This window comes from Heteronotia binoei, chromosome 8, assembly GCF_032191835.1.
Source record: "Heteronotia binoei isolate CCM8104 ecotype False Entrance Well chromosome 8, APGP_CSIRO_Hbin_v1, whole genome shotgun sequence".
Taxonomy (NCBI): Eukaryota; Metazoa; Chordata; class Lepidosauria; order Squamata; family Gekkonidae; genus Heteronotia; species Heteronotia binoei.
In genome coordinates, this window is record NC_083230.1 from 126,210,875 (window position 1) to 126,234,965 (window position 24,091).

The 24,091-nt window shown below is 50.9% G+C and overlaps 1 protein-coding gene across 3 annotated transcripts in view; it reads left to right on the forward strand.

Moving 5' to 3' along the window:
- CEP41 (centrosomal protein 41) overlaps nt 1-24,091 on the forward strand; it is a 43,720-nt gene that overhangs the window by 4,197 nt on the left and 15,432 nt on the right. Inside the window, exons 2-7 of one of the 3 annotated variants that reach the window (XM_060244629.1) lie at nt 7,375-7,438; nt 10,516-10,563; nt 18,496-18,557; nt 19,930-19,999; nt 21,432-21,579; nt 23,016-23,167. In XM_060244629.1, the coding sequence (XP_060100612.1) occupies nt 7,375-7,438; nt 10,516-10,563; nt 18,496-18,557; nt 19,930-19,999; nt 21,432-21,579; nt 23,016-23,167 (544 nt within the window). Of the gene's footprint in view, nt 1-7,371; nt 7,439-10,515; nt 10,564-18,495; nt 18,558-19,929; nt 20,000-21,431; nt 21,580-23,015; nt 23,168-24,091 lie in introns of all 3 variants that reach the window. The other 2 variants (XM_060244627.1, XM_060244628.1) reach the window with 2 other exon arrangements.

Sequence of the window (24,091 nt, forward strand, 5' to 3'; positions counted from 1 at the left end):
GCACCAAATTTTCAGCATAGCATCCAGTGCTTCTTCTCAAAACACCCCCCAAGTTTCAAAAAGATTGGACCAGGGGGTCCAATTCTATGAGCCCTCAAAGAAGGTGCCCCTATCCTTCATTATTCCCAATGGAGGGAAGGCATTTAAAAGGTGTGCGGTCCCTTTAAATGTGATGGCCAGAACTCCCTTTAGAGTTCAATTGTGATTGTCACAACCTTGCTCCTGGCTCCACCCCCAGGTTATTCTGGCTCCACCCCCAAAGTCACCAGTTTTTTTCTTGAATTGGACTTGGCAACCCTAAGTGTTTGGCTGGAGACTAAAGACACAGAGCTGGCTTTTAATCAAGGGACATAGAATCATAGAGTCGGAAGGGACCTCCAAAGTCATCTAGTCCAACCCCCTGCACAATGCAGGGAACTCACAAACAGCTCCCCCTGAATTCACAGGATCTGCACAGTTTATTTCATTCTGCTGCTTGTGATGACTAACGATGGGGGAGGGTAGAATTTCTGAATTTTTAACCCTCATCAATTCTAGCAATCAGTTTTTGTGTTTCTTATTCAGACTCGGCAAATGCTTTATTGTCTAGCAAAATATAAATTACTGGGTCCGCGGCACTTAATTCCTCATTTTCCTAAATGCATTAATTTGTTTAATTAACGTATTTATTTAATCATATTTACATCCCGCCCTCCCCTAGCAGGCTCAGGGTGGGTAACAACAATTTAAAGGTCAAGGTCGTCCCCTGTGCAAGCACCAGTCGTTTCCGACTCTGAGGTGACCTTGCTTTCACAACGTTTTCATGGCAGACTTTTTACGGGGTAGTTTGCCATTGCCTTCCCCAGTCATCTACACCCCCCCCCCCCAGCAAACTGGGTACTCCTTTTACCATCCTCAGAAGGATGGAAGGCTGAGTCAACCTCAAGCTGGCTACCTGAACCCAGCTTCTGCTGGGATCGAACTCAGGTTGTAAGCAGAGGGCTCTGACTGCCATACTGCAGCCTTACCACTCTGCGCACGGGGCTCTCCAAGGTAAAGGCAGTCGTGAGCACCAGTCATTTTCGACTCTGGGGTGACGTTGCTTTCACAATGTTTTTACGGCAGACTTTTTATGGGGTGGTTTGCCCTTGCCTTCCCCAGCCTCTACGCTTTCCCCCCAGGAAGCTGGGGACTCATTTGACCGATCTCGGAAGGATGGAAGGCTGAATCAACCTCGAGCCGGCTAATAATGATAATAATAATAATAATAATAATAATAATAATAATAACTTTATTTTTATATCCCGCCCTCCCCCGCCGAAGCGGGCTACCTGAACCCAGCTTCTGCTGGGATCGAACATATGAACAAGCTGCCTTATACTGAATCAGACCTTTGGCCCATCAAAGTCAGTATTGTCTTCTCAGACTGGCAGCAGCTCTCCAGGGTCTCAAGCTGAGGTTTTTTCACACCTATTTACCTGGACCCTTTTTGGAGATGCCGGGGATTGAACCTGGGACCTTCTGCTTCCCAAGCAGATGCTCTACCACCGAGCCACCGTCCCTCCCCTGAACTCAGGTCATGAGCAGAGGTCTCCGACTGCTGCACTGCAGCTTTTACCACTCTGCACCATGGGGCTCTTAACTACAACATATAGGGTTAAAAGGCAGAATATACAATAAAAACCTTTTTCATACAAATTTACATCCCCTCAAAGCCCAAGATGCACGTTGATGTTTCTGACAATTGTTTTATGCTACATTTATTAATTTAACTATATGTTAGGAGGTACAGTTATATCGGTTTTGGTTAGCTTGTTGATGCTGTGGAGGAACGGTAGGAGGGAGGAACGGGAATGGTGGGTGGGAGGAATGGGAGGAACGGTGGCTCAGTGGTAGAGCATCTGCTTGGTAAGCAGAAGGTCCCAGGTTCTATCCCTGGCATCTCCAAAAAAGGGTCCAGGCAAATAGGTGTGAAAATCCTCAGCTTGAGACCCTGGAGAGCAGGGGAGGGACGGTGGCTCAGTGGTAGAGCATCTGCTTGGGAAGCAGAAGGTCCCAGGTTCAATCCCTGGCATCTCCAAAAAAGGGTCCAGGCAAATAGGTGTGAAAATCCTCAGCTTGAGACCCTGGAGAGCAGGGGAGGGACGGTGGCTCAGTGGTAGAGCATCTGCTTGGGAAGCAGAAGGTCCCAGGTTCAATCCCTGGCATCTCCAAAATAGGGTCCAGGCAAATAGGTGTGAAAAACCTCAGCTTGAGACCCTGGAGAGCCGCTGCCAGTCTGAGTAGACAATACTGACTTTGATGGACCAAAGGTCTGATTCAGTATAAGGCAGCTTCATATGTTCAAGAGCAGCCGCCTCCCCTTAACTGTTGAAAGCACGTTTAAGCAGTTGAACAAAGCAGGAGTCAAGGGGCACCTTTAAGACCAACCAATTTCTTTTTTTCGAATGTAAGCTTTCGTGTGCTCTTAAGCACACTTTCTCACGTTCTAACGTTCTCAATAAAAATGGGTTGGTCTTAAAGGTGCCCCTTGACTCCTGCTTTGTTCACCTGCTTCAAACCAACACGGCTGCCCGCTTGGATCGATATGCAGGTTTAAACAGTTTGGTCTTACAGTTAGATTCAGGTGGTTAGCTGTGACGGCCTGAAGTAATAAAACGAAGTCTGGGTCCGCTGTTACCATTAAGACCCTCAAAGTGTAATTCTGTGAAAGCTTATAGAATCCTAGAGTTGGAAGGGACCTCCAGGGTCATCTAGTCCAACCCCCTGCACAATGCAGGAAACTCACAAACCCCTCCCCCTAAATTCACAGGATCTTCATCGCTGTCAGACGGCCATCTAGCCTCTGTTGAAAAACCTCCAAGGAAGGAGAGCCCACCCCCTCCCAAGGAGGAAGCCTGTTCCACTGAGGAACCGCTCTAACAGTCAGGAAGTTCTTCCTAATAGAATATAGATTCATAGAGTTGGAAGGGACCTCCAGGGTCATCTAGTCCAACCCCCTGCACAATGCAGGAAACTCACAAACACCTTCTCCTAAATTCACAGGATCTTCATCACTGTCAGATGGCCATCTAGCCTCTGTTGAAAAACCCCCAAGGAAGGAGAGCCCACCACCTCCTGAATAGGCTTCCTTGGGAGGTGGTGGGCTCTCCTTCCTTGGAGCTTATACACAGAATCAAACTTTGTTGGTCTTAAAGGTGCCACTGGACTCAAACTTTGCATGACAGTTAGTCCTCGCATAGAGTCTTGTGCAGTGTTGTGTCAATTTATGGTCCTCCTTCCTCCCCTCCCGCACATGAGCAGGCTGTGAAATTCTTGGTCTCTGGGTCTGACTGCAGTGCAGGTCATAACAGCATCCCATCTTTTTGCCACGCAGAAAGCAAATGGTGAATTCCCCCCAAATTGCCACGGATTCACACTTTTAGACATGCCAGCTGAATAAGTCCCAGGTAGAAATCTGGCTTCTGTGACCCTGTAGTGAAGACGTAGCCAAAGTTGCTTAACATAAGAGCCACGTAAAATAAACGTCAGATGTTTGAGAGCTGCATGATTGTCGGATGAGGGGAGGGAGGAAGGAAGGAAGATAAATGGGGAGGGGGAGGAGGAAAGAAAGCAACTTTAACTTTAAATGCCAGCTCCAAGTTGGCTTACAGTGTGGTGGGGGCTTCAAGCTTCACACACCTAATATGTGTGAAAGAGCCACATGTGGCTACAGTTTGGCTGCCCCCGTTGTGTTTGCTTCATCATGTATCCAGATCTCAAATCACTGTGCTGCTGGAAAGCTTTGGAAAGGGGTTGAGTGGACTTTGGAAAACACTTGGGGATTTTTTTTGGGGGGGGGGGATAGTGTCTCGAAGGGCAGGTTTTGGGGGAGGGGAAGGTTGTCATCAGGGTCCAATGTCATACAGCCCACCCTTCAGGGCAGCCATTTTATCCAGGAGATCTGAGCTGTCATCTGGAGATGAACTCTAATAGCTTGAACTCTAATAGCTTGGAGAGCCAGTTTGGTGTAGTGGTTAAGTGTGCGGACTCTTATCTGGGAGAACTGGGTTTGATTCCCCATTCCTCCACTTGCAGCTGCTGGAATGGCCTTGGGTCAGCCAGAGCTCTCTTATCTGGGAGAACCGGGTTTGATTCCCCACTCCTCCACTTGCACCTGCTGGAATGGCCTTGGGTCAGCCAGAGCTCTCTTATCTGGGAGAACCGGGTTTGATTCCCCACTCCTTCACTTGCACCTGCTGGAATGGCCTTGGGTCAGCCAGAGCTCTCTTATCTGGGAGAACTGGGTTTGATTCCCCACTCCTCCACTTGCACCTGCTGGAATGGCCTTGGGTCAGCCAGAGCTCTCTTATCTGGGAGAACCGGGTTTGATTCCCCACTCCTTCACTTGCAGCTGCTGGAATGGCCTTGGGTCAGCCAGAGCTCTCTTATCTGGGAGAACCGGGTTTGATTCCCCACTCCTCCACTTGCACCTGCTGGAATGGCCTTGGGTCAGCCAGAGCTCTCTTATCTGGGAGAACCGGGTTTGATTCCCCACTCCTTCACTTGCACCTGCTGGAATGGCCTTGGGTCAGCCAGAGCTCTCTTATCTGGGAGAACCGGGTTTGATTCCCCACTCCTCCACTTGCACCTGCTGGAATGGCCTTGGGTCAGCCAGAGCTCTCTTATCTGGGAGAACCGGGTTTGATTCCCCACTCCTTCACTTGCAGCTGCTGGAATGGCCTTGGGTCAGCCAGAGCTCTCTTATCTGGGAGAACCGGGTTTGATTCCCCACTCTTCCACTTGCACCTGCTGGAATGGCCTTGGGTCAGCCAGAGCTCTCTTATCTGGGAGAACCGAGTTTGATTCCCCACTCCTCCACTTGCAGCTGCTGGAATGGCCTTGGGTCAGCCATAGCTCTGGTAGAGGTTGTCCTTGAAAGGGCAGCTGCTGTGAGAGCCCTCTCCAGCCCCACCCACCTCACAGGGTGTCTGTTGTGGGGGGGGGAAGGTAAAGGAGATTGTGAGCCCCTCTGAGACTCTTCAGAGTGGAGGGCGGGATATAAATCCAATATCTTCATCTACCTCACAGGGTGTCTGTTGTGGGGGAGGAAGGGAAAGGAGATTGTGAGCCCCTCTGAGACTCTTCGGAGTGGAGGGCGGGATATAAATCCAATATCTTCATCTTCTTCATCTTCTTGTTCCCATGCCTGTTTTTGACCATAGGAACAGCTGGGAACCAACTTGATTCTTGCTGAGATCTGTTGTGGCCCTGATCGTTTTATATGGATATATTTTTGGAGATTTTTAATGGTTGTTTTGTTTCTACCGTGACTGTTATGGTGGAACCCGCCCTGAGCCGGCTTTCAGGGAGACCGAGTTAAAATGGAATACAATACATAAATAGCTGGAGATCTCCAGGCTCCACCAGGAGGTTGGCCACCCCAGCTGGGATTAAATGTGGAGGTGTGAGAAGTCAAGATATTTGGAGTGTGTAAAAGTTTAGGAGGGAAAAAGAAGAAGAAGAATTGCAGATTTATACCCCGCCCTTCTCTCTGAATCAGAGACTCAGAGCGGCTTACAATCTCCTATATCTTCTCCCCCCACAACAGACACCCTGTGTGGTGGGTGGGGCTGAGAGAGCTCTCGCAGCAGCTGCCCTTCCAAGGACAACCTCTGCCAGAGCTCTGGCTAACCCATTCCAGCAGCTGCAAGTGAAGGAGTGGGGAATCAAACCCAGTTCTTCCAGATAAGAGTCCGCGCACTTAACCGCTACACCAAACTGGCTCTCCCAGCGATCATGTATGCGGGGAGAAGCAATTGTGTATGTGGACCCTTTTTAGTTGGAGATGCAGAGATTGAACCTGGGACCTTCTGCTTACCAAGCAGATGCTCTACCACTGAGCCACCGTCGCTCCCTGCTAAAGGATTTGGGGCGAAAGGATTCGATCCAAAAATCATACATCCGGGTCTTTCTATTTTAAAAAGATCCCATGGGTGGACCTTTCAGGGCCCTCGCCAACATGGCAGGTGAACCAGGCTGAGACATGCCAACTCAGTCTTTGGGATTTCCAGAGGAGGGCAGATTTTTGGGAAGGGGAGAGACCCCCCCCCCCCTCGCTGGGTCTTATAACATAGAGTCCATCCTTTGAACCTGTCATTTTCCCCAGAAGATCTGCTCTATGTAGTCTGGAGATGAGTTCTCCAGCTCCCTCCTAGTGTTTGGCATTGGTGGATGCTGCAGGTTTATGGCCACGGGAGGCAACCGTTGACTGTTTGGTGTGATCAAGAACCGCCTTCGCTTCTTGGTTGCAGGACGAATGCTCGACCTTGGGCACCCCAGCTGTTCCTTCATTCCTTATTTTAGTGATTATGTACCTCTTCCTCAGTAGTGGTAGTTCTCCACAAAGGGCTTAGGGCAGAGCTGTCAAACTCATTTGTTATGAGGGCCGGATGTGACATAAATGAGACCTTGTTGGGCCGGGCCATCCGTGTGCCTATTTAAGATTAGGTAGCAGGGAGGGACGGTGGCTCAGCGGCAGAGCATCTGCTTGGTAAGCAGAAGGTCCCAGGTTCAATCCCCGGCATCTCCAACTAAAAAGGGTCCAGGCAAGTAGGCGTGAAAAACCTCAGCTTGAGACCCTGGAGAGCCACTACTGGTCAAGGGAGGGACGGTGGCTCAGTGGTAGAGAATCTGCTTGGTAAGCAGAAGGTCCCAGGTTCAATCCCCGGCATCTCCAACTAAAAAGGGTCCAGGCAAATAGGCGTGAAAAACCTCCGCTTGAGACCCTGGAGAGCCGCTATCAGTCTGAGTAGACAATGCTGACTTTGATGGACCCAGGGTCTGATTCAGTATAAGGCAGTTTCATATGTTCAGGGATATAAATTTTATAAAGAACACAGACAAACCCAAATATATATTTCAAAAAACTTAAATCATGCTTAAAATGTTAGCACTCATTGGTCTTAAAGATGCTTTCTTTGTATTTCTCCCATGGGATCCAGGGAACTGGGAAAGGAAGCTCTGACTCTTTCCTTCCTTCCCCAGGGGATGGGGGGCCCTCAGCCAATAGAAGGAACAGAGGCTTGGCTCAGTAGCTTTGCTGTGCAATTGAGAGAGCCTGGCAAAGCAAGCTGTTCCTCCCCCCCTTCCTCCCCAAGGGAGGAGCCTCAGCCAATGGAGAAAATAGAGGCTTTGCTCTGTAGCTCCTGTGCAGTTGAGCAAGCCTTGCAAAGCAAGCTGTGATGCAGAAGGAAGCAAGAGAGAGACAGAAGGAAGCGAATTGCTCGGGGGCCTGATAGGAGCTTTCCAGGGGCCTGATTTGGCCCCCAAACTGCACGTTCAACACCCCTGGCTAAGGGTGTGTCCTCGAAAGCCTTCACAGTTTTCTCTCCTCTTTTCTCTTTTCAAAAGCAGTTTTTGACCAAGAGGATCCCGCAGAATCCTAAATATCAGCATGTAAAAACTCGCCTTGACACAGGTGAGTGGAAACTTTTTGTTTCGTCTGGCATGCCCCCGGTAACGGCTATTGGCCCTCCTTCTAGCGTCGTTCACTTATATGCTTTTAATTCAATTATTTTAGTATTTTTAACTGTATTTGGAATTGTTTAAATGTACGAATTTTTGTTTGTTTGCCGTCTTGTGGACCCTGCTCGCGTGGAAAAGCAGCATAAAAGAAATGTTTGAAACGCATCGACTGATTTCCGTTTCTGTTGAAATAGGAATGTTTGGCTCAGGGCGCAGTATTGAGACAAAGGTGTTTCACTTGCTTTATCGGCCCAGAAACACCTGCAGAAGTCGCACCCTCCGACACGTACAAAACAGACAATTTGGGCTCCAGAGTTGCAGGTGTAGGTGGATGGGACCTCTTCGGGTGTTTCTGGTCGGTGATGTCACACCTGTGATGTAACAATGTGCATTTGTGACTCAGTTTCCAGTGTCATCGACACTACGGACTTTCAATAAAATAACCCATCAGCTTGACAATAAAAATGCCAGCTTGTGACTCGAACCGACTCCGGGCAACCATGCCGGGAAACACAAGCAATGTGTCATTTGATTTGTTTGTTTGCCGGCTAGGGTGGGATGGAGCCCATTCTAGCCCTTTGAATTAAGAAGCTGACTTGACTGTGCGAATGAACAACAACAATACTCTGAATCTCAAAATCTCAGACTGGTCACAGTCTCCTTTACCTTCCCCCCCCACACACACACAACAGACACCCTGTGGGGTGGGTGGGGCTCAAAGAGTTCTCGCAGAAGCTGCCCTTTCAAGGACAACTCCTGCAAGAGCTATGGCAGACCCAAGGCCATTGCAGCAGGTGCAAGTGGAGAAGTGGGGAATCAAACCCGGTCCTCCCAGATAAGAGTCCACGCACTTAACCACTACACCAAACTGGCTATCAGGTGGCTATCAGGAAGTCTCACCAGGTGCCCTCAGGAGGTCCACCAGCAGGGCTAGAACTCCAGAAGCCCTCCCACTGTGCCCCCCACCAAGCACCAGGAATACAGAGCATCACTTCTCCAGACATGAGAACATAAAAGAAGCCATGTTGGATCAGGCCAATGGCCCATCCAGTCCAACACTCTGTGTCACATAAGAACATAAGAGAAGCCATGTTGGATCAGGCCAATGGCCCATCCAGTCCAGCACTCTGTGTCACATAAGAACATAAGAGAAGCCGTGTTGGATCAGGCCAATGGCCCCTCCAGTCCAACACTCTGTGTCACATAAGAACATAAGAGAAGCCGTGTTGGATCAGGCCAATGGCCCATCCAGTCCAGCACTCTGTGTCACATAAGAACATAAGAGAAGCCGTGTTGGATCAGGCCAATGGCCCCTCCAGTCCAACACTCTATGTCACATAAGAACATAAGAGAAGCCGTGTTGGATCAGGCCAATGGCCCATCCAGTCCAACACTCTGTGTCACACAGTGGCCAAAAAAATCCAGGTGGCCTCAAGAGGTCTACCAGCAGGGCCAGAACTCCAGAAGCCCTCCCACTGTGCCCCCCGCCAAGCATCAGGAATACAGAGCATCACTTCTCCAGACATGAGAACATAAAAGAAGCCATGTTGGATCAGGCCAATGGCCCATCCAGTGCAACACTCTGTGTCACATAAGAACATAAGAGAAGCCATGTTGGGTCAGGCCAATGGCCCATCCAGTCCAACACGCTGTGTCACACAGTGGCCAAAAAACCAGGTGCCATCAGGAGGTCCTTCAATGGGGCCAGGACACTAGAAGCCCTCCCACTGGCCACCCCAAGCACCAAGAAGACAAATCGTCCCCACCCCAGACATAAGAACATGAGAAGTCATGTTGGATCAGGCCAATGGCCCATCCAGTCAAACACTGTGTCACACATTGGCCAAAAAACCAGGTGCCATCAGGAGGTCCTTCAGTGGGGCCAGGACACTAGAAGCCCTCCAATTGTGCCCCCCCAAGGACCCAGAATACAGAGCATCAGTGCCCCAAACAGAGAGTTCCAGCAATACCCTGTGGCTAACAGCCACTGATGGACCTCTGCTCCAGATGTTTATCCAATCCCCTCTTGAAGCTGGCTATGCTTAAAGCTGCCACCACCTCCTGTGGCAGTGAATTCCACATGTTAATCACCCTTTGGGGGAAGAAGGACTTCCTTTTATCCGTTCCTACCCGACTGTTCAACAATTTCATTGCGTGCCCACAAATTCTTATATTGTGAGAAAGGGAGAAAAGGACTTCTTTCTCTACCTTCTCTATCCCCTGCATAATCTTGTAAACCTCGATCATGTCACCCCTCTCTGTTGTCGCTGCCCCCACCTCCTGTGGCACCTTCCATGTGCATGCACAAGTGTGTGTGTTCACGTGGAGGTTTATACCCAGGATAAAACTTCGTTGCTCTTAAAAGTGCCACTGGACTCAAACTGTCCTGCGACAGAGAAAACCACTCTTGAACAGAGGGGAGATCTTAGAAATGACTCCCCTCCCATACACTACAGCAGGAGTGGCCAACGGTAGCTCCCCAGATGCTTTTTGCCTGCAACTCCCATGAGCCCCAGCCATTGGCCATGCTGGCTGGGGCTGATGGGAGTTGTAGGCCAAAAACATCTGGAGAGCTACCATTGGCCACTCCTGCACTACAGGATGTGGCACAAGATGTCCGAGCTCCCCCAGGGCAATTGAAACAGACTTGATAGCTGCTTCCCTGGCAAATCCCAGAACCACATCAGACAGACACTTTCCTACAATCTGGCTTGGTATTAGAAGGGCTTTTTTTTTTTTGAGCAGAAATGCACAGGAACGCAGTTCCAGGGGGCTTTTCCTACAAAAAAGCCCTATGTGAAACTATGGTGATGTCAGGGGTGTGGCCTAATATACAAATGAGTTCCTGCTGGGCTTTTTCTACCCCCCCCCCCCCGGTATATTAGATATGATTGCACCCCAAGGTCACCGTTTCAGAGGGTGACTGTATTGGTTACCAAGGCACTGCTGGACTCGGGTCAGTGGAAATGTGTTAAATTTCACGGTTTCTTTGGTAAGAAAGCGTAACCGGGTTTGCATTCTCGCTTGCAGGCAGCAGTATGACGAAATACGCTGAGAAACTGGAAGAGATCAAGAGAAGTGAGTAATGTTACGGCAGCCCATCTGTAATCCATTTTTGGGGGGACTGAGATGGGTTTGGAGGAGGTACAGGTGAACCTGCTGCGAGGAACTCAGACCTTGGGGAAGAGGTCACATGACCAGGTATTGTGTCCCTCACTGGGGTCTGAAAACAAAAGATTTGACCAGGGTCAGAGATTCCATTGCAGGTGCTGGGAAGGGCAGGAGTCCCCAATGTTGTGCCCAACCCCGTCTTTCTTCATGCCCACCGAGTGTTTTCAGAAAGTAGGCGGGCCTGGTGGGGCTTTTGCTCATCTAGGCTTCTGACTGGCCGTTGGAGGTTTGATTGGCTGTGCAGATTTTTTAAAAGCGTTGCTCTGGCAGCAGGTGGCGTCACAGCACACGGAACTTCATTGTGTGACTGAAGGTGAAGAAGATGATGCTGATATTGAATTTATACCCCACCCGTCACTCTGAATCTCAGAGTTTCAGAGCGGCTTACAATCTCCTTTACCTTCCTCCCTGGCAACTGACACCTTGTGAGACGGATGGGGCTGAGAGAGCTCTCCCAGAAGCTGCCCTTTCACGGACAGCTCTGCGAGAGCGATGGCTAACCCAAGGCCGTTCCAGCAGCTACAAGTGGAGGAGTGAGGAATCAAACCCTGTTCTCCCAGAACAGGGTTATTCTGTAATTTTAGATTTTATATATTTTAATTGGTTTTGATTGTCTTTTATGATGTAACCTGCCCTGAGCCTGTTCTAAGGGAAGGGCGGGCTAAAAATTGAATTAATGAATGGTTGATTAAATAAAATAAGAAGGCATGTCCACACAACAATGCATAGGCCAACATCTGGCAACGTGATGATGATGATATTGAATTTATTTCCCGCCCTCCACTCCGAATCTCAGAGCAGTTCACAATCTCCTTTACCTTCCTCCCCCACAACAGACACCCTGTGAGGTAGATGAAGATACTGGATTTATATCCCGCCCTCCACTCCAAAGAGTCTCAGAGCAGCTCACAATCTCCTTTCCCTTCCTCCCCCACAACAGACAGCCTGTGAGGTAGATGAAGATATTGGATTTATATCCTGCCCTCCACTCCGAAGAGTCTCAGAGCGGCTCACAATCTCCTTTCCCTTCCTCCCCCACAACAGACACCCTGTGAGGTAGATGAAGATATTGGATTTATATCCTGCCCTCCACTCCGAAGAGTCTCAGAGCAGCTCACAATCTCCTTTCCCTTCCTCCCCCACAACAGACTCCCTGTGAGGTAAATGAAGATATTGGATTTATATCCCACCCTCCACTCCGAAGAGTCTCAGAGCGGCTCACAATCTCCTTTCCCTTCCTCCCCCCACAACAAACACCCTGTGAGGTAGATGAAGATATTGGATTTATATCCCACCCTCCACTCCGAAGAGTCTCAGAGCGGCACACAATCTCCTTTACCTTCCCACCCCCCCACAACAGACACCCTGTGAGGTGGGTGGGGCTCAGACAACTCTCCCAAAAGCTACCCTTTCAAGGACAACAACTGCAATAACTATGGCTGGCCCGAGGCCATTCCAGCAGCTGCAAGTGGAGGAGTGGGGAATCAAAACCATTTCTCCCAGATAAGAGTCCGGGCACTTCACCAAAATAACCAGGCTGGCTCTGAGTTGTGGCAGCCATGGTGTGGCGGGCTCCGCCTCCTGCAGCTGCCATTTTGTAACAGCCATTTTGTGGGTGTATCCGCCATGCCTGTGACTGAAGGTGAGTTGCGGCAGCCATTTTGTGCGTGGCTTTGCCTGCTGCGGCAGCCATATAGCGGCTGCAACCACTGCACTATAGTAGCACTACAAAGGTGGCTGCAAGATAGGCTGGGAACTCGTGGTGCGGAGAACCCCGGAGGAATGAGCTGACGCCACCTTTTGTTGGGCTCCCACAAGCCAGACTGCACCTCTTAGGGGAAGCCTCTCTAGGACTTACTTGTGTGGGTTATAGCCAAATAATCTCTGCAGAAATAAAGACTAGGAGTGGCCAAGCTGTGGCATGGGAGCCACACATGGCTCTTTCACACATATTGTGTGGCTCTTCAAGCCACCACCACCCCATACGCTGGCTTAGAGAAGGCATTTATCTCTTTAAATGGCTTTGCCAAGCCAAGCCAGCTGGCAGCTTAGAGAATGCATTTAAAGTTGCTTTATTTTCATCTCTCCCACCATCCCCCTCCCCATCTATCTGCCTCCCTCCCTCAGTTTGGGCTGGTGGTTAAGTGTGCGGACTCTTATCCGGGAGAACTGGGTTTGATTCCGCACTCCTCCACTTGCAGCTGCTGGAACGGCCTTGGGTTAGCCATCGCTCTTGTAGGAGTTACCCTTGAAAGGGCAGCTGCTGTGAGAGCCCTCTCAGCCCCACCCACCTCACATGGTGTCTGTTGTGGGTGAAGGGAAAAAAGGAGATTGTGAGCTGCTCTGAGATTCAGAGTGGAGGGAGGGATATAAATCCAATATCATCTTTTTCTTCCTCCTTCCTTCCCTTCCTTTTCCTCCCTCCCTCCCTCCCCCTCCTCCCTCCTTCCCTTCCTTCCTTCCTTTCTCCCTCCCTCCCCTCCTCCCTCCTTCCCTTCCTTTCCTTCCCTTCCTTCCTTCCTTCCTTCCTTCCTTCCTTCCTTCCTTCCTTCCTTCCTCCCTCCCTCCCTCCCTCCCTCCCTTTTCCTCCTTCCCTCTCTTCCTTCCTTTCTCCCTCCTTCCCTTCCTTTTCCTCCCTCTCTTCCTCCCTTCCTTCCTCCCTCCCTTCCTTTTCCTACTTCCCTCCCTTCCTTCCTTTCTCCCTCCTTCCCTTCCTTTTCCTCCCTCTCTCCCTCCCTCCCTCCTTCCTTCCTTCCCTCCTTCCTTCCTTCCTCCCTCCCTTCCTTTTCCTCCTTCCCTCTCTTTCTTCCTTTCTCCCTCCTTCCCTTCCTTTTCCTCCCTCTCTTCCTTCCTTCCTTCCTTCCTTCCTTCCTTCCTTCCTTCCTTCCTTCCTTCCTTCCTCCCTCCCTCCCTCCCTCCCTCCCTCCCTTCCTTCCTTCCTTCCTTCCTTCCTCCTTCCCTCCCTCCCTTTTCCTCCTTCCCTCCCTCCCTCCCTTCCTTTCTCCCTCCTTCCCTTCCTTTTCCTCCCTCTCACCCTCCCTCCCTCCTTCTTCCTTCCTTCCTTCCTTCCTCCCTCCCTCCCTTTTCCTCCTTCCCTCTCTTCCTTCCTTTCTCCCTCCTTCCCTTCCTTTTCCTCCCTCTCTTCCTTCCTTCCTCCCTCTCTTCCTTCCTTCCTCCCTCCCTCCCTTCCTTTTCCTCCTTCCCTCCCTCCCTTCCTTTCTCCCTCCTTCCCTTCCTTTTCCTTCCTCTCACCCACCCTCCTTCCTTCCTTCCTCTCACCCACCCTCCTTCCTTCCTTCCTTCCTTCCTTCCTTCCTTCCTTCCTTCCTTCCTTCCTTCCTTCCTTCCTTCCTTCCTTCCTTCCTTCCTCCCTCCCTCCCTCCCTCCCTCCCTCCCTTCCTTTTCCTCCTTCCCTCTCTTCCTTCCTTTCTCCTTCCTTCCCTTCCTTTTCCTCCTTCCCTCCCTCCCTCCTTCCCTTCCCTTCCTTTTCCTCCCTCCCTTCCCCCTTCCTCCCTCCCTCCCTCCTTCCCGTCCTTTTCCTTCCTTCCTTCCTTCCTTCCTTCCTTCCTTCCTTCCTTCCTTCCTTCCTTCCTTCCTTCCTTCCTTCCTTCCTTCCTTCCTCCCTCCCTCCCTCCCTCCCTCCCTCCCTCCCTCAATCCCTTCCTTCCTCCCTTCTACCCTCCCTTCCTCAAAGATTTGTCGTTCATGTCTTGCGGCTCTCAAACATCTGGCATTTATTCTATGCGGCTCTTACGTTAAACGAGTTTGGCCGTCCCCGGACTAGAACCTTTTCCCAAAACGAATGCTGAAGCTCTTGGTTTAATTCATTCTGCGTGTGCGGATGGGAAGAAGACCTGATAACCACATCCTTTGAAACTGGGTACCATTCAGAAGACAAGGGAAAATTGCGACGTGAAATACAAGAGTTTCAGGTGACTTTTTTTTTTGGTAAGTGTGGTCCTTTTAAAAAAAAAACTTGATTTTTTTTTTGTAGCCAGGTGGAAAGAAACGTCCTTGAGTTTCACAACATCCTTTTGTGCCTGGATTGCTTTGAGTCCTGAAATTCTAGCCGCGTCCTCGTCTGTGTCCCCACCAGGGAACGCGTTGTGTTTCTGACCTCTTTCTCCGTTGTCCAGAACCAGTAGCCCTTTTGTGCAGAGCTCCCCTTCTGTTGAGACCCCGCCTCCAGAAGCCGAGGTGTGGAAGCGTTCGCATTGGGACCGTCCTGAATAGAGTCTTGTGTGCTCGAGCCATTTGCAAATCGCCTCGCTTTCTCAGGGATAGCTGACACCGGTTGGAAGCCGCGTTAAACACCAAGGACAGGGTCGCCTCTGTCTCTCGGTGTAACGTTAGAGGGGAGGCTGCCTCGAGGCAGGAGAATCAAAATGCGGAAGCCAGCAAACGCAGCACTCATTTGCCTGCGTAGTGGCAACCATGCCGCGTTGATTTCCTCCGTTCTGCAACGTTGCGTCGTCGTCGCCGGCTGTGATCTAGACGCTTCTCGGCGGTTGTACCTTGGTCTGTGATCCGAGATGTCCAAAACTCTAAACGGGCCTTCCGAACCAGCTCCAGGTACGTAGGGTACTGGACGCGAGGCTAAGGAGGATTCTAGTTATTGCTTCTTGAAAAGTGTGTCTTCAGAGGATCTCTTGCTCGTCCTAAGTTTGTGGAGGAAAATGCCTCCACGTGGCAGATTTTAGACTCCATGGAAAGGAGGCACATGTTAGTTTGTTCATTGTTGCTGCTTTCTGATGATGATGATGATATTGGATTTATATCCAGCCCTATGCTCTGACTCTCACAGTCTCAGAGTGGCTCACAATCTCCTTTACCTTCCTCCTCCACAACAGACACCCTGTGAAGTGGGTGGGGCTGAGAGAGCTCTGACAGAAATTGCCCTTTCAAGGACAGCTCTGCGAGAGCTATGGCTGACCTATGGCCATTCCAGCAGCTGTAAGTGGAGGAATGGGGAATCCAACCCGGTTCTCCCAGATAAGAGAGCTATGGCTGACCCAAGGCCATTCCAGCAGCTGCAAGTGGCGGAGTGGGAAATCCAACCCGGTTCTCCCAGATAAGAGAGCTATAATAATAATAATAATAATAATAATAATAATAATAATAATAACTTTATTTTTATGTCCCGCCCTCCCCCGCCAGAGGCGGGCTCAGGGCGGCTCACAGACATGGAAATTCCATGAATTAGATAAAACAATATAAATAACAATTATTAGATATAGTTAATTACATAATAATTTAAAATGAATAAAATAGATAAAAATAGGTGCTATAAAATACTGTAAGTTGTAATAACCACAAGATGGCTAAATGGCTACACATCAGATTAGCCAGGTTCTGTCTCAAAGGCCAGCTGGAAAAGAAATGTTTTACAAGCCCTGCGGAATTGATTCAGGTCCCGCAGGGCTCGTACCATCTCTGGAAGATGATTCCACCATCGAGGGGCCATTACCGAGAAGGCTTGCTCCCTGGTTGTCTTCAGTCTAGCCTCTCTTGGCCCAGGGATTGTTAGAAGATTCTGAGAGCTAGATCTCAGTGCTCTCTGGGGAACATATGGGGAGAGGCGGTCCCTTAGGTAGGCAGGTCCTCGGCCATATAGGGCTTTAAAGGTGATAACCAGCACTTTATAGCGAACACGGTACACAACAGGCAGCCAATGCAGATCCCGCAGCCCAGGCCGTGCATGTTCCCACCGTGGTAGTCCCATTAGCAGCCTGGCTGCTGCGTTCTGGACTACCTGGAGTTTCCGTGTTCGGTATAAGGGCAGCCCCATGTAGAGGGCATTGCAGTAGTCTAGTCTTGAGGTGACCGTTGCGTGGATCACAGTTGCTAGGTCGCTGCGCTCCAAGAAGAGAGCCAACTGCCTCGCCCTCTTGAGATGAAAGAAGGCGGACCTAGCAGTGGCAGCTACCTGGGCCTCCATTGATAAAGAGGATTCCAGTAGCACTCCCAGGCTCTTGACTTTGCGCACTGGTATCAGTGGCGCACCGTCAAAAGCCGGTAGGGTAATCTCCCCTCCTGGTCCGCCGCGGCCCACGCAAAGGACCTCAGTCTTCGCCGGATTCAACTTCAGCCCGCTTAGCCTGAGCCAGTCAGCCACGGCTTGTAACGCTCGGTCCAGATTTACAGGGACATCGCCAGCCCGGCCGTCCATCAATAGATAGAGCTGGGTGTCATCTGCATATTGATGGCATCCCAGCCCATACCTCCGTGCAATCTGGGCAAGGGGGCGCATAAAGATGTTAAACAACATCGGGGAGAGAACTGCCCCCTGAGGCACACCACAATGGAGTGGGTGTCTCTGAGACAGCTCCCCCCCAATTGCCACCCTTTGTCCCCGACCTTCAAGAAAGGCTAGCCCCCGAATTCCTGCGTCGGCGAGGCGGCGGGTCAGCAGCCGGTGGTCAACCATATCGAACGCAGCCGATAGGTCTAGCAGCAGCAATACTGCCGAGCCGCCTCGATCCAGTTGCCGTCGGAGGTCATCCATGACGGCGACCAAGACTGTTTCCGTCCCATGGCCCGGGCGAAAGCCGGACTGGCATGGGTCCAAGGTGGAGGCATCCTCCAAAAAATCCTGTAACTGCAACGCCACAGCCCTCTCAATAATTTTGCCCAAAAAGGGCAAATTTGAGACCGGCCGGTAGTGTGCCAATTCGGCCGGGTCTGATGAAGGTTTTTTCAAGAGAGGGCGGACCAATGCCTCTTTCAGGGGTGTTGGAAAAACACCCTCTGAAAGGGATCGATTTATAATGTCCCGTATAGGGTATCTTAGTTCCTCCTGGCAGGCCTTAATTAGCCAGGAGGGGCATGGGTCCAGATCACAAGTTGTGGATCGTGCAGTGCTGGCTGACCTAAGGCCATTCCAGCAGCTGCAAGGGGAGGAGTGGGGAATCAAACCTGGTTCTCCCAGATAAGAGAGCTCTGGCTGACCCAAGGCCATTCCAGCAGCTGCAAGTGGAGGAGTGGGGAATCAAACCCGGTTTTCCCAGATAAGAGAGCTCTGGCTGACCCAAGGCCATTCCAGCAGCTGCAAGAGGAGGAGTGGGGAATCAAACCCGGTTCTCCCAGATAAGAGAGCTCTGGCTGACCCAAGGCCATTCCAGCAGCTGCGAGTGGAGGAGTGGGGAATCAAACCCGGTTCTCCCAGATAAGAGAGCTCTGGCTGACCCAAGGCCATTCCAGCAGGTGCAAGTGGAGGAGGGGGGAATCAAACCCGGTTCTCCCAGGTAAGAGAGCTCTGGCTAACCCAAGGCCATTCCAGCAGCTGTGATTGGAGGAGTGGGGAATCAAACCCGGTTCTCCCAGATAAGAGTCTGCACACGTAACCACTACACCAAACTGCCTCTCCAAGGTGATTGTAAGGGAAGGTGATTGTAAGCCACTCCAAGATTCCTTCAGGTGGTGAAGGGCAAGGTATAAAACCAACTCTTCTTACTCCTCCTCCTTCTCCACTGGACTCAAACCCAGCTCTCCTGTCCGTGTTTCAGGCTGCTGCTAAGAAGCCCAAGGTGAAACCAGGAATGCAGGCAGCCCAGCATGTAAAGCTACACAAATTTAGATAGTTTCAGAATGTTGCTGTGTCGTTCTGCAGAAGAACAGCTGGATTCCAGTCCGGCAGCCCCTTCAACACCCACAAGATTGTTAGGGCGTGAGCTTCGTTTAGCCACATGTAGGATCTTTGGCTCTCAGAAGCGCCTCTCCCTAAAACTTGGTTGGTCTCTAAGGTCCTACCGGACTCGAATTGAGTTGTAATCCCATCGTTCCCTCTGCAGCTCAAGGATTGGCTTTGCTCACCGCTGGTGCCTCTTCTCTGTTTCCCAGATTACAGATACAAGAAAGACGAGCTCTTCAAGAGGCTGAAAGTGACAACTTTTGCCCAGTTGGTAGGTATTGCCGACTTCCACACTGTTCTGACCCTCTGGAACAGAGCCTTGGCTAGCAGCGCTCTCAGATAGTGCTGGACAGATTTCGTGCTGTAGGTTTAAAGGCTTTTCAGAGAAAAAAAGGTTAAGGTCGTCCCCTGTGCAAGCACCGGTCGTTTCCTACTCTGGGGTGACGTTGCAGCACGACGTTTTCACAGCAGACTTTTTTACGGGTGCTTTGCCATTGCCTTCCCCAGTCATCTACACTCCACCCCCCCCCCCCGGCAAGCTGGGGGCTCCTTTGACCGACCTCGGAAGGATGGAAGGCTTGAGTCAACCTAGAGCCGGCTACCTGAACCCAGCTTCCGCCGGGATCAAACTCAGGTCATGAGCACAGCTTAGGACTGCAGTACTGCAGCTTGACCACTCTGCGCCGTGGGTGGGCCATTCTAACCTCCCGTTCCTTCCCTCGTGTAATCACCGAAGCGCTGAATCTCTGACCGATTCCTCACTGGCATTTGCTTCTCCCCCGCACTTCTCCTTGCGCCAGTTCAAGCCGTGGATTCCCCACTAGTTGCTCCGCGGGCGCCTCTTATGTCGCTGCTCCTTCCTATTACCGTCACAGCCGCAGGATGCTGGGGTTTTTTGAGTTCCGGTTGCCACGACGGGAACGGAAGGAGCCCCGAAGCCGAAGGCACCCCGGAGCGACTGGTGGGGAATCGATGGCTTGTGCCGATGCAAGGAGAAGCGTGGGGGGGAGCAAATGCTGGTGAGGAATCAGTTCAAATTGGATTTGCTCTCTCTCGTCCGTAACAGCCCGTCCCCCTAAGGCATAGCCCCTTCCTGGAGATTGGGGCAGGGGGGGTCTGGGTTATAGCTCTGGCCCACAGTTCCGGGAGCAGCCGTTTCGCATGGCATGCAGTAACACCCAGGGTGGGTGGGTTTTCTGAAGAAAGGGCTGTGTTTCTGCCCATGCACAGAGCGCTTTGACCTCCCTGTTGAGTAGTCTGTCCCAATGCATGGGCTCCAGGAGGTCTTCCAGGGCAAAGAGGAACGACTTTTGGAAAGTCTCAAGCCTCACCACTTCTTGATTTGGAAATTAAGCATGGAATCCGTGGCATTTTCTGAAGAAAGGGCTGTGTTTCTGCCCATGCCCAGAGCGCTTTGACCTCCCTGTTGAGTAGTGTGTCCCAATGCATGGGCTCCAGGAGGAGGTCTTCCAGGGCAAAGAGGAGCGACTTTTGGAAAGTCTCAAGCCCCAGCACTTCTTGATTTGGAAATTAAGCACGGAATCCGTGGCATTTCTGGGTGGCGTTTCTGCTTTATGATTCCCAACCAGCTGCTAGTTCATCTTGTTGAGCCGCTCCTCCTTTCTCCCTTCTCCTGCCGACAGGTGATCCAGGTTGCTTCTCTATCTGACGAAAACTTAGAAGTCTCGCCGGAGGAGATTCAAAAGCTAGACGGTAACAGCCGGGACCCTTAATTGAAATACGCAATTTTAAAGGTTCTCGTTACAGAGGTTCTGCAGTAGGGAGGGACGGTGGCTCAGTGGTAGAGCATCTGCTTGGTAAGCAGAAGGTCCCAGGTTCAATCCCCGGCATCTCCAACTAAAAAGGGTCCAGGCAAGTAGGTTTGAAAAACCTCAGCTTGAGATTCTGGAGAGCTGTTGCCAGTCTGAGTAGACAAGACTGACTTTGATGCACTGAGGGGGGTCTGATTCAGTAGAAGGCAGCTTCATATGTTCATATGAAACAAGATAAGTAGTGAAAGGGGTGTGGAACCCAAGGAATTGCCTTATCCCATGTCCAATCAGTGATCCATCTAGTCAGATATCGGCTACTTGGACTGGTAACAGCCTTCTTGGGGGAGAGCCAGGGAGGGGCTGTGGCTCAGCTGTAGAGCATCTGCTTGGTATGCGGAAGACCTCAGGTTCAATCCTGGACATCTCCAGTTAAAAGGACCAGGTAGGAGGTGATGGGAAAGACCTCAGCCTGAGGCTCTGGAGAGCCATGAAGTGGGGCTGTGGCTCAGTGGTAGAACATCTGCTTGGCATGCAGATGGTCCCAGGTTCAGTCCCCGGCATCTCCAGTTAAAAGGACCAGGCAGGAGGCGATGGGAAAGACCTCCACCTGAGACCCGGGTTCAGTCACCAACATCTCCAGTTGAAAGGACCAGGCAGGAGGGGATGGGAAAGACCTCAGCCTCAGACTCTGGAGAGCCATGAAGTGGGGCTGTGGCTCAGTGGTAGAGCCTCTGCTTGGCATGCAGAAGGTCCCAGGTTCAACCCCTGAAATCTCAAGTTACAAGGGCCAGGTGGGAGGTGATGGAGAAGACCTCTGCCTGAGACCCTGGAGATAGAGGTTTACAAGATAATGCATGGGATGGAGAAAGCAGAGAAAGAAGTCCTTTTCTCCCTTTCTCACAATACAAGAACTTGTGGGCATTTAATGAAACCGCTGAGCAGTCAGGTTAAAACGGATTAAAAAAAGTCCTTCTTCACCCAAAGGGTGATTAATATATGGAACTCACTGCCACAGGAGGTGTTGGTGGCTACAAGCATAGCCATCTTCAAGAGGGGATTGGATAAAAATGTGGAGCCACAGTGTGTGTGTGTATATAAAAATGTATATATATTGGCCTCTGTGTGACACAGAGTGTTGGACTGGGTGGGCCATTGGCCTGCTCCAACATGGCTTCTCTTACGTTCTTATTTGAAACATAGCCAAGTCCTGCAAGATCGCCTTGCAAGCGAACAAAGATCAGCTTGGAAACGTAAACTGAGGTTGCAGGAGGGAAGAGGGAAAAGAGGACTTTTTTGGGGAAAGCTTTCTTTGGTACAAAGCCAGACGCTCTCGAAAGGGACCTTGTGAGTAACTCCTCCCCTTTCTCCTTCAGAAGGCGATGCTTCTCCTGCAGACAGCAACAACGCTGAAGTCGCAGCAGAGACCAACGGCAAAGACAGCCCCAAGGAGAAGCCGGCCAGCCCCATCGTATTCATCAACAACGCCGGAGCTGGCGAGTCCTATCGCTCCACCTTACAGAGGTACCCGACCGTCGGCATCATTCTTTCAGTCCTACTTGGATTTCCCCCCCCCCTTGACTTCCTGCAAGGATGGAATAAAAAGGTAGTCCCCTGTGCAAGCACCGAGCAGTTACCAACCCATGGGGTGACGTCACATCCTGACGTTTTCTTGGCACACTCGAAGAGAGTTTAAAAGGTTGAAGTTTAAATGAAGGGACAGAAGCAAATAAAAAGACTTAATAATTTAACACTCTAGTTAACTCATGCCGTTATAATCCCCAACTATGGATTAAATCAGGGGTGTCAAACATGCAGTTTGGGGGCCAAATCAGGCCCCCAGAGGGTTCCTCTCAGGCCCCCAAACAACTGGCTGTCATCTGCTTCCTTCTCATAAGAACATAAGAGAAGCCATGTTGGATCAGGCCAGTGGCCCATCCAATCCAACACTCTGTGTCACATAAGAACATAAGAGAAGCCATGTTGGATCAGGCCAGTGGCCCATCCAGTCCAACACTCTGTATCACATAAGAACATAAGAGAAGCCATGTTGGATCAGGCCAATGGCCCCTCCAGTCCAACACTCTGTGTCACAGAAGAACATAAGAAAAGCCCTGTTGGATCAGGCCAATGGCCCCTCCAGTCCAACACTCTGTGTCACAGAAGAACATAAGAGAAGCCATGTTGGATCAGGCCAGTGGCCCCTCCAGTCCAACACTCTGTGTCACAGAAGAACATAAGAGAAGCCATGTTTGATCAGGCCAATGGCCCATCCAGTCCAACACTCTGTGTCACATAAGAACATAAGAGAAGCCATGTTGGAACAGGCCAATGGCCCTGCCAATCCAACGCTCTGTGTCACATAAGAACATAAGAGAAGCCATGTTGGGTCAGGCCAATGGCCCATCCAGTCCAACACTCTGGGTCACATAAGAGAAGCTATGTTTGAGCAGGCCAATGCCCCTTCCAATCCAACGCTCTGTGTCACACAAGAACATAAGAGAAGCCATGTTAGATAAGGCAGTGGCCCATCCAGCCCAACACTCTGTGTCACATAAGAGAAGCCATGTTGAAACAGGCCAGTGGCCCATCCAATCCAACACTCTGTGTCACACAGTGGCCAATATATATGTGTGTGTATACACACACACACTTATATATATATACATACTGTGTCTAAGAGCCACTGATGGACCTCTGCTCCATATTTTTATGCATTCCCCTCTTAAAGCTGGCTATGCTTGTAGCTGCCACCACCTCCTGTGGCAGTGAATGTGTGTGGGGAAGGGTGTGTGTGTGTGGGGGGGGGTAAAATAGGGAAGTTGTGTAAACGGTGCTTCGTTCCTTTGAGGTAAGGAAGGATAAAATTGCATATTCAGATACCTAGAAACTTGCTTTTTTGAACAAGCAAAACAGGTGCCCTTGGTTGTGTACTGGCTAACGGCGCCTCTTTCCCACAGCGTGATAAGTGGCGTCGGTGAGCTGGACCTGGGGAAGGACGCCGCAAAGAAGACGGAGATGAGTTTGAGGGCCGAACCTTATCCCGACTGCCCATTCCTGCTGCTGGACGTGCGAGACCGGGAGGCGTACGAGCGTTGCCACATAATTGGAGGTGAGGGGGAGAGTGCCCCCACAGGCCCTCACAGGTGTTGCTGCCCAGGTTCTAAAGCAGGGGGTGGCCAAACTGTGACTCTTTCTCACATATTGTGTGGCTCTCGAAGCCCCCACTACCCAGTCAGCCAGCTTGGAGAAGGCATTTCTCTTTTTAAATCACTTCACCAAGCCTACCGGTGACTTGGAGGATGCATGTAAAGTTAAAAGTTGTGTTCTTTCCACCTCTCCCTCACCCATCTGGCTGTAAGCTGTAAAAGGCTGGGAACTCGTGGTGCAGAGAACCCCGGAGGAAGGAGCTGTCGCCGCCTTTTGTTGGGCTCCCACAAGCCAGACTGCACCTCTGAGGGAAAGCCTCTCTAGGACTTACTTGTGTGGGCTGTATCCCACTCATCTCTGCAGAAATAAAGACTAGAACAGGGGTGGCCAAAGTGTGGCTTGGGAGGCACACATGGCTCTTTCACACATATTGTGTGGCTCTTGAAGCCACCACCACCCCATAAGCTGGCTTGGAGAAGGCATCTCTTTAAAGCACTTTGCCAAGCCGAGCCGGCCAGCAGCTTAGAGAATGCATTTAAAATTGCTTTATTTCCATCTCTCCCTCCATCCCCCTACCCATCTATTTTCCTTCCTTCCTTCCTTCCTTCCTTCCTTCCTTCCTTCCTTCCTTCCTTCCTTCCTTCCTTCCTTCCTTCCTTCCTTCCTTCCTTCCCTCCTTCCCTCCTTCCCTCCTTCCTTCCCTCCTTCCTTCCCTCCCTCCCTCCCTCCCTCCCTCCCTCCCTCCCTTCCTTCCTTCCTTCCTTCCTTCCTTCCTTCCTTCCTTCCTTCCTTCCTCCCTCCCTCCCTCCCTCCCTCCCTCCCTCCCTTCCTTCCTTCCTTCCTTCCTTCCTTCCTTCCTTCCTTCCCTCCTTCCCTCCTTCCCTCC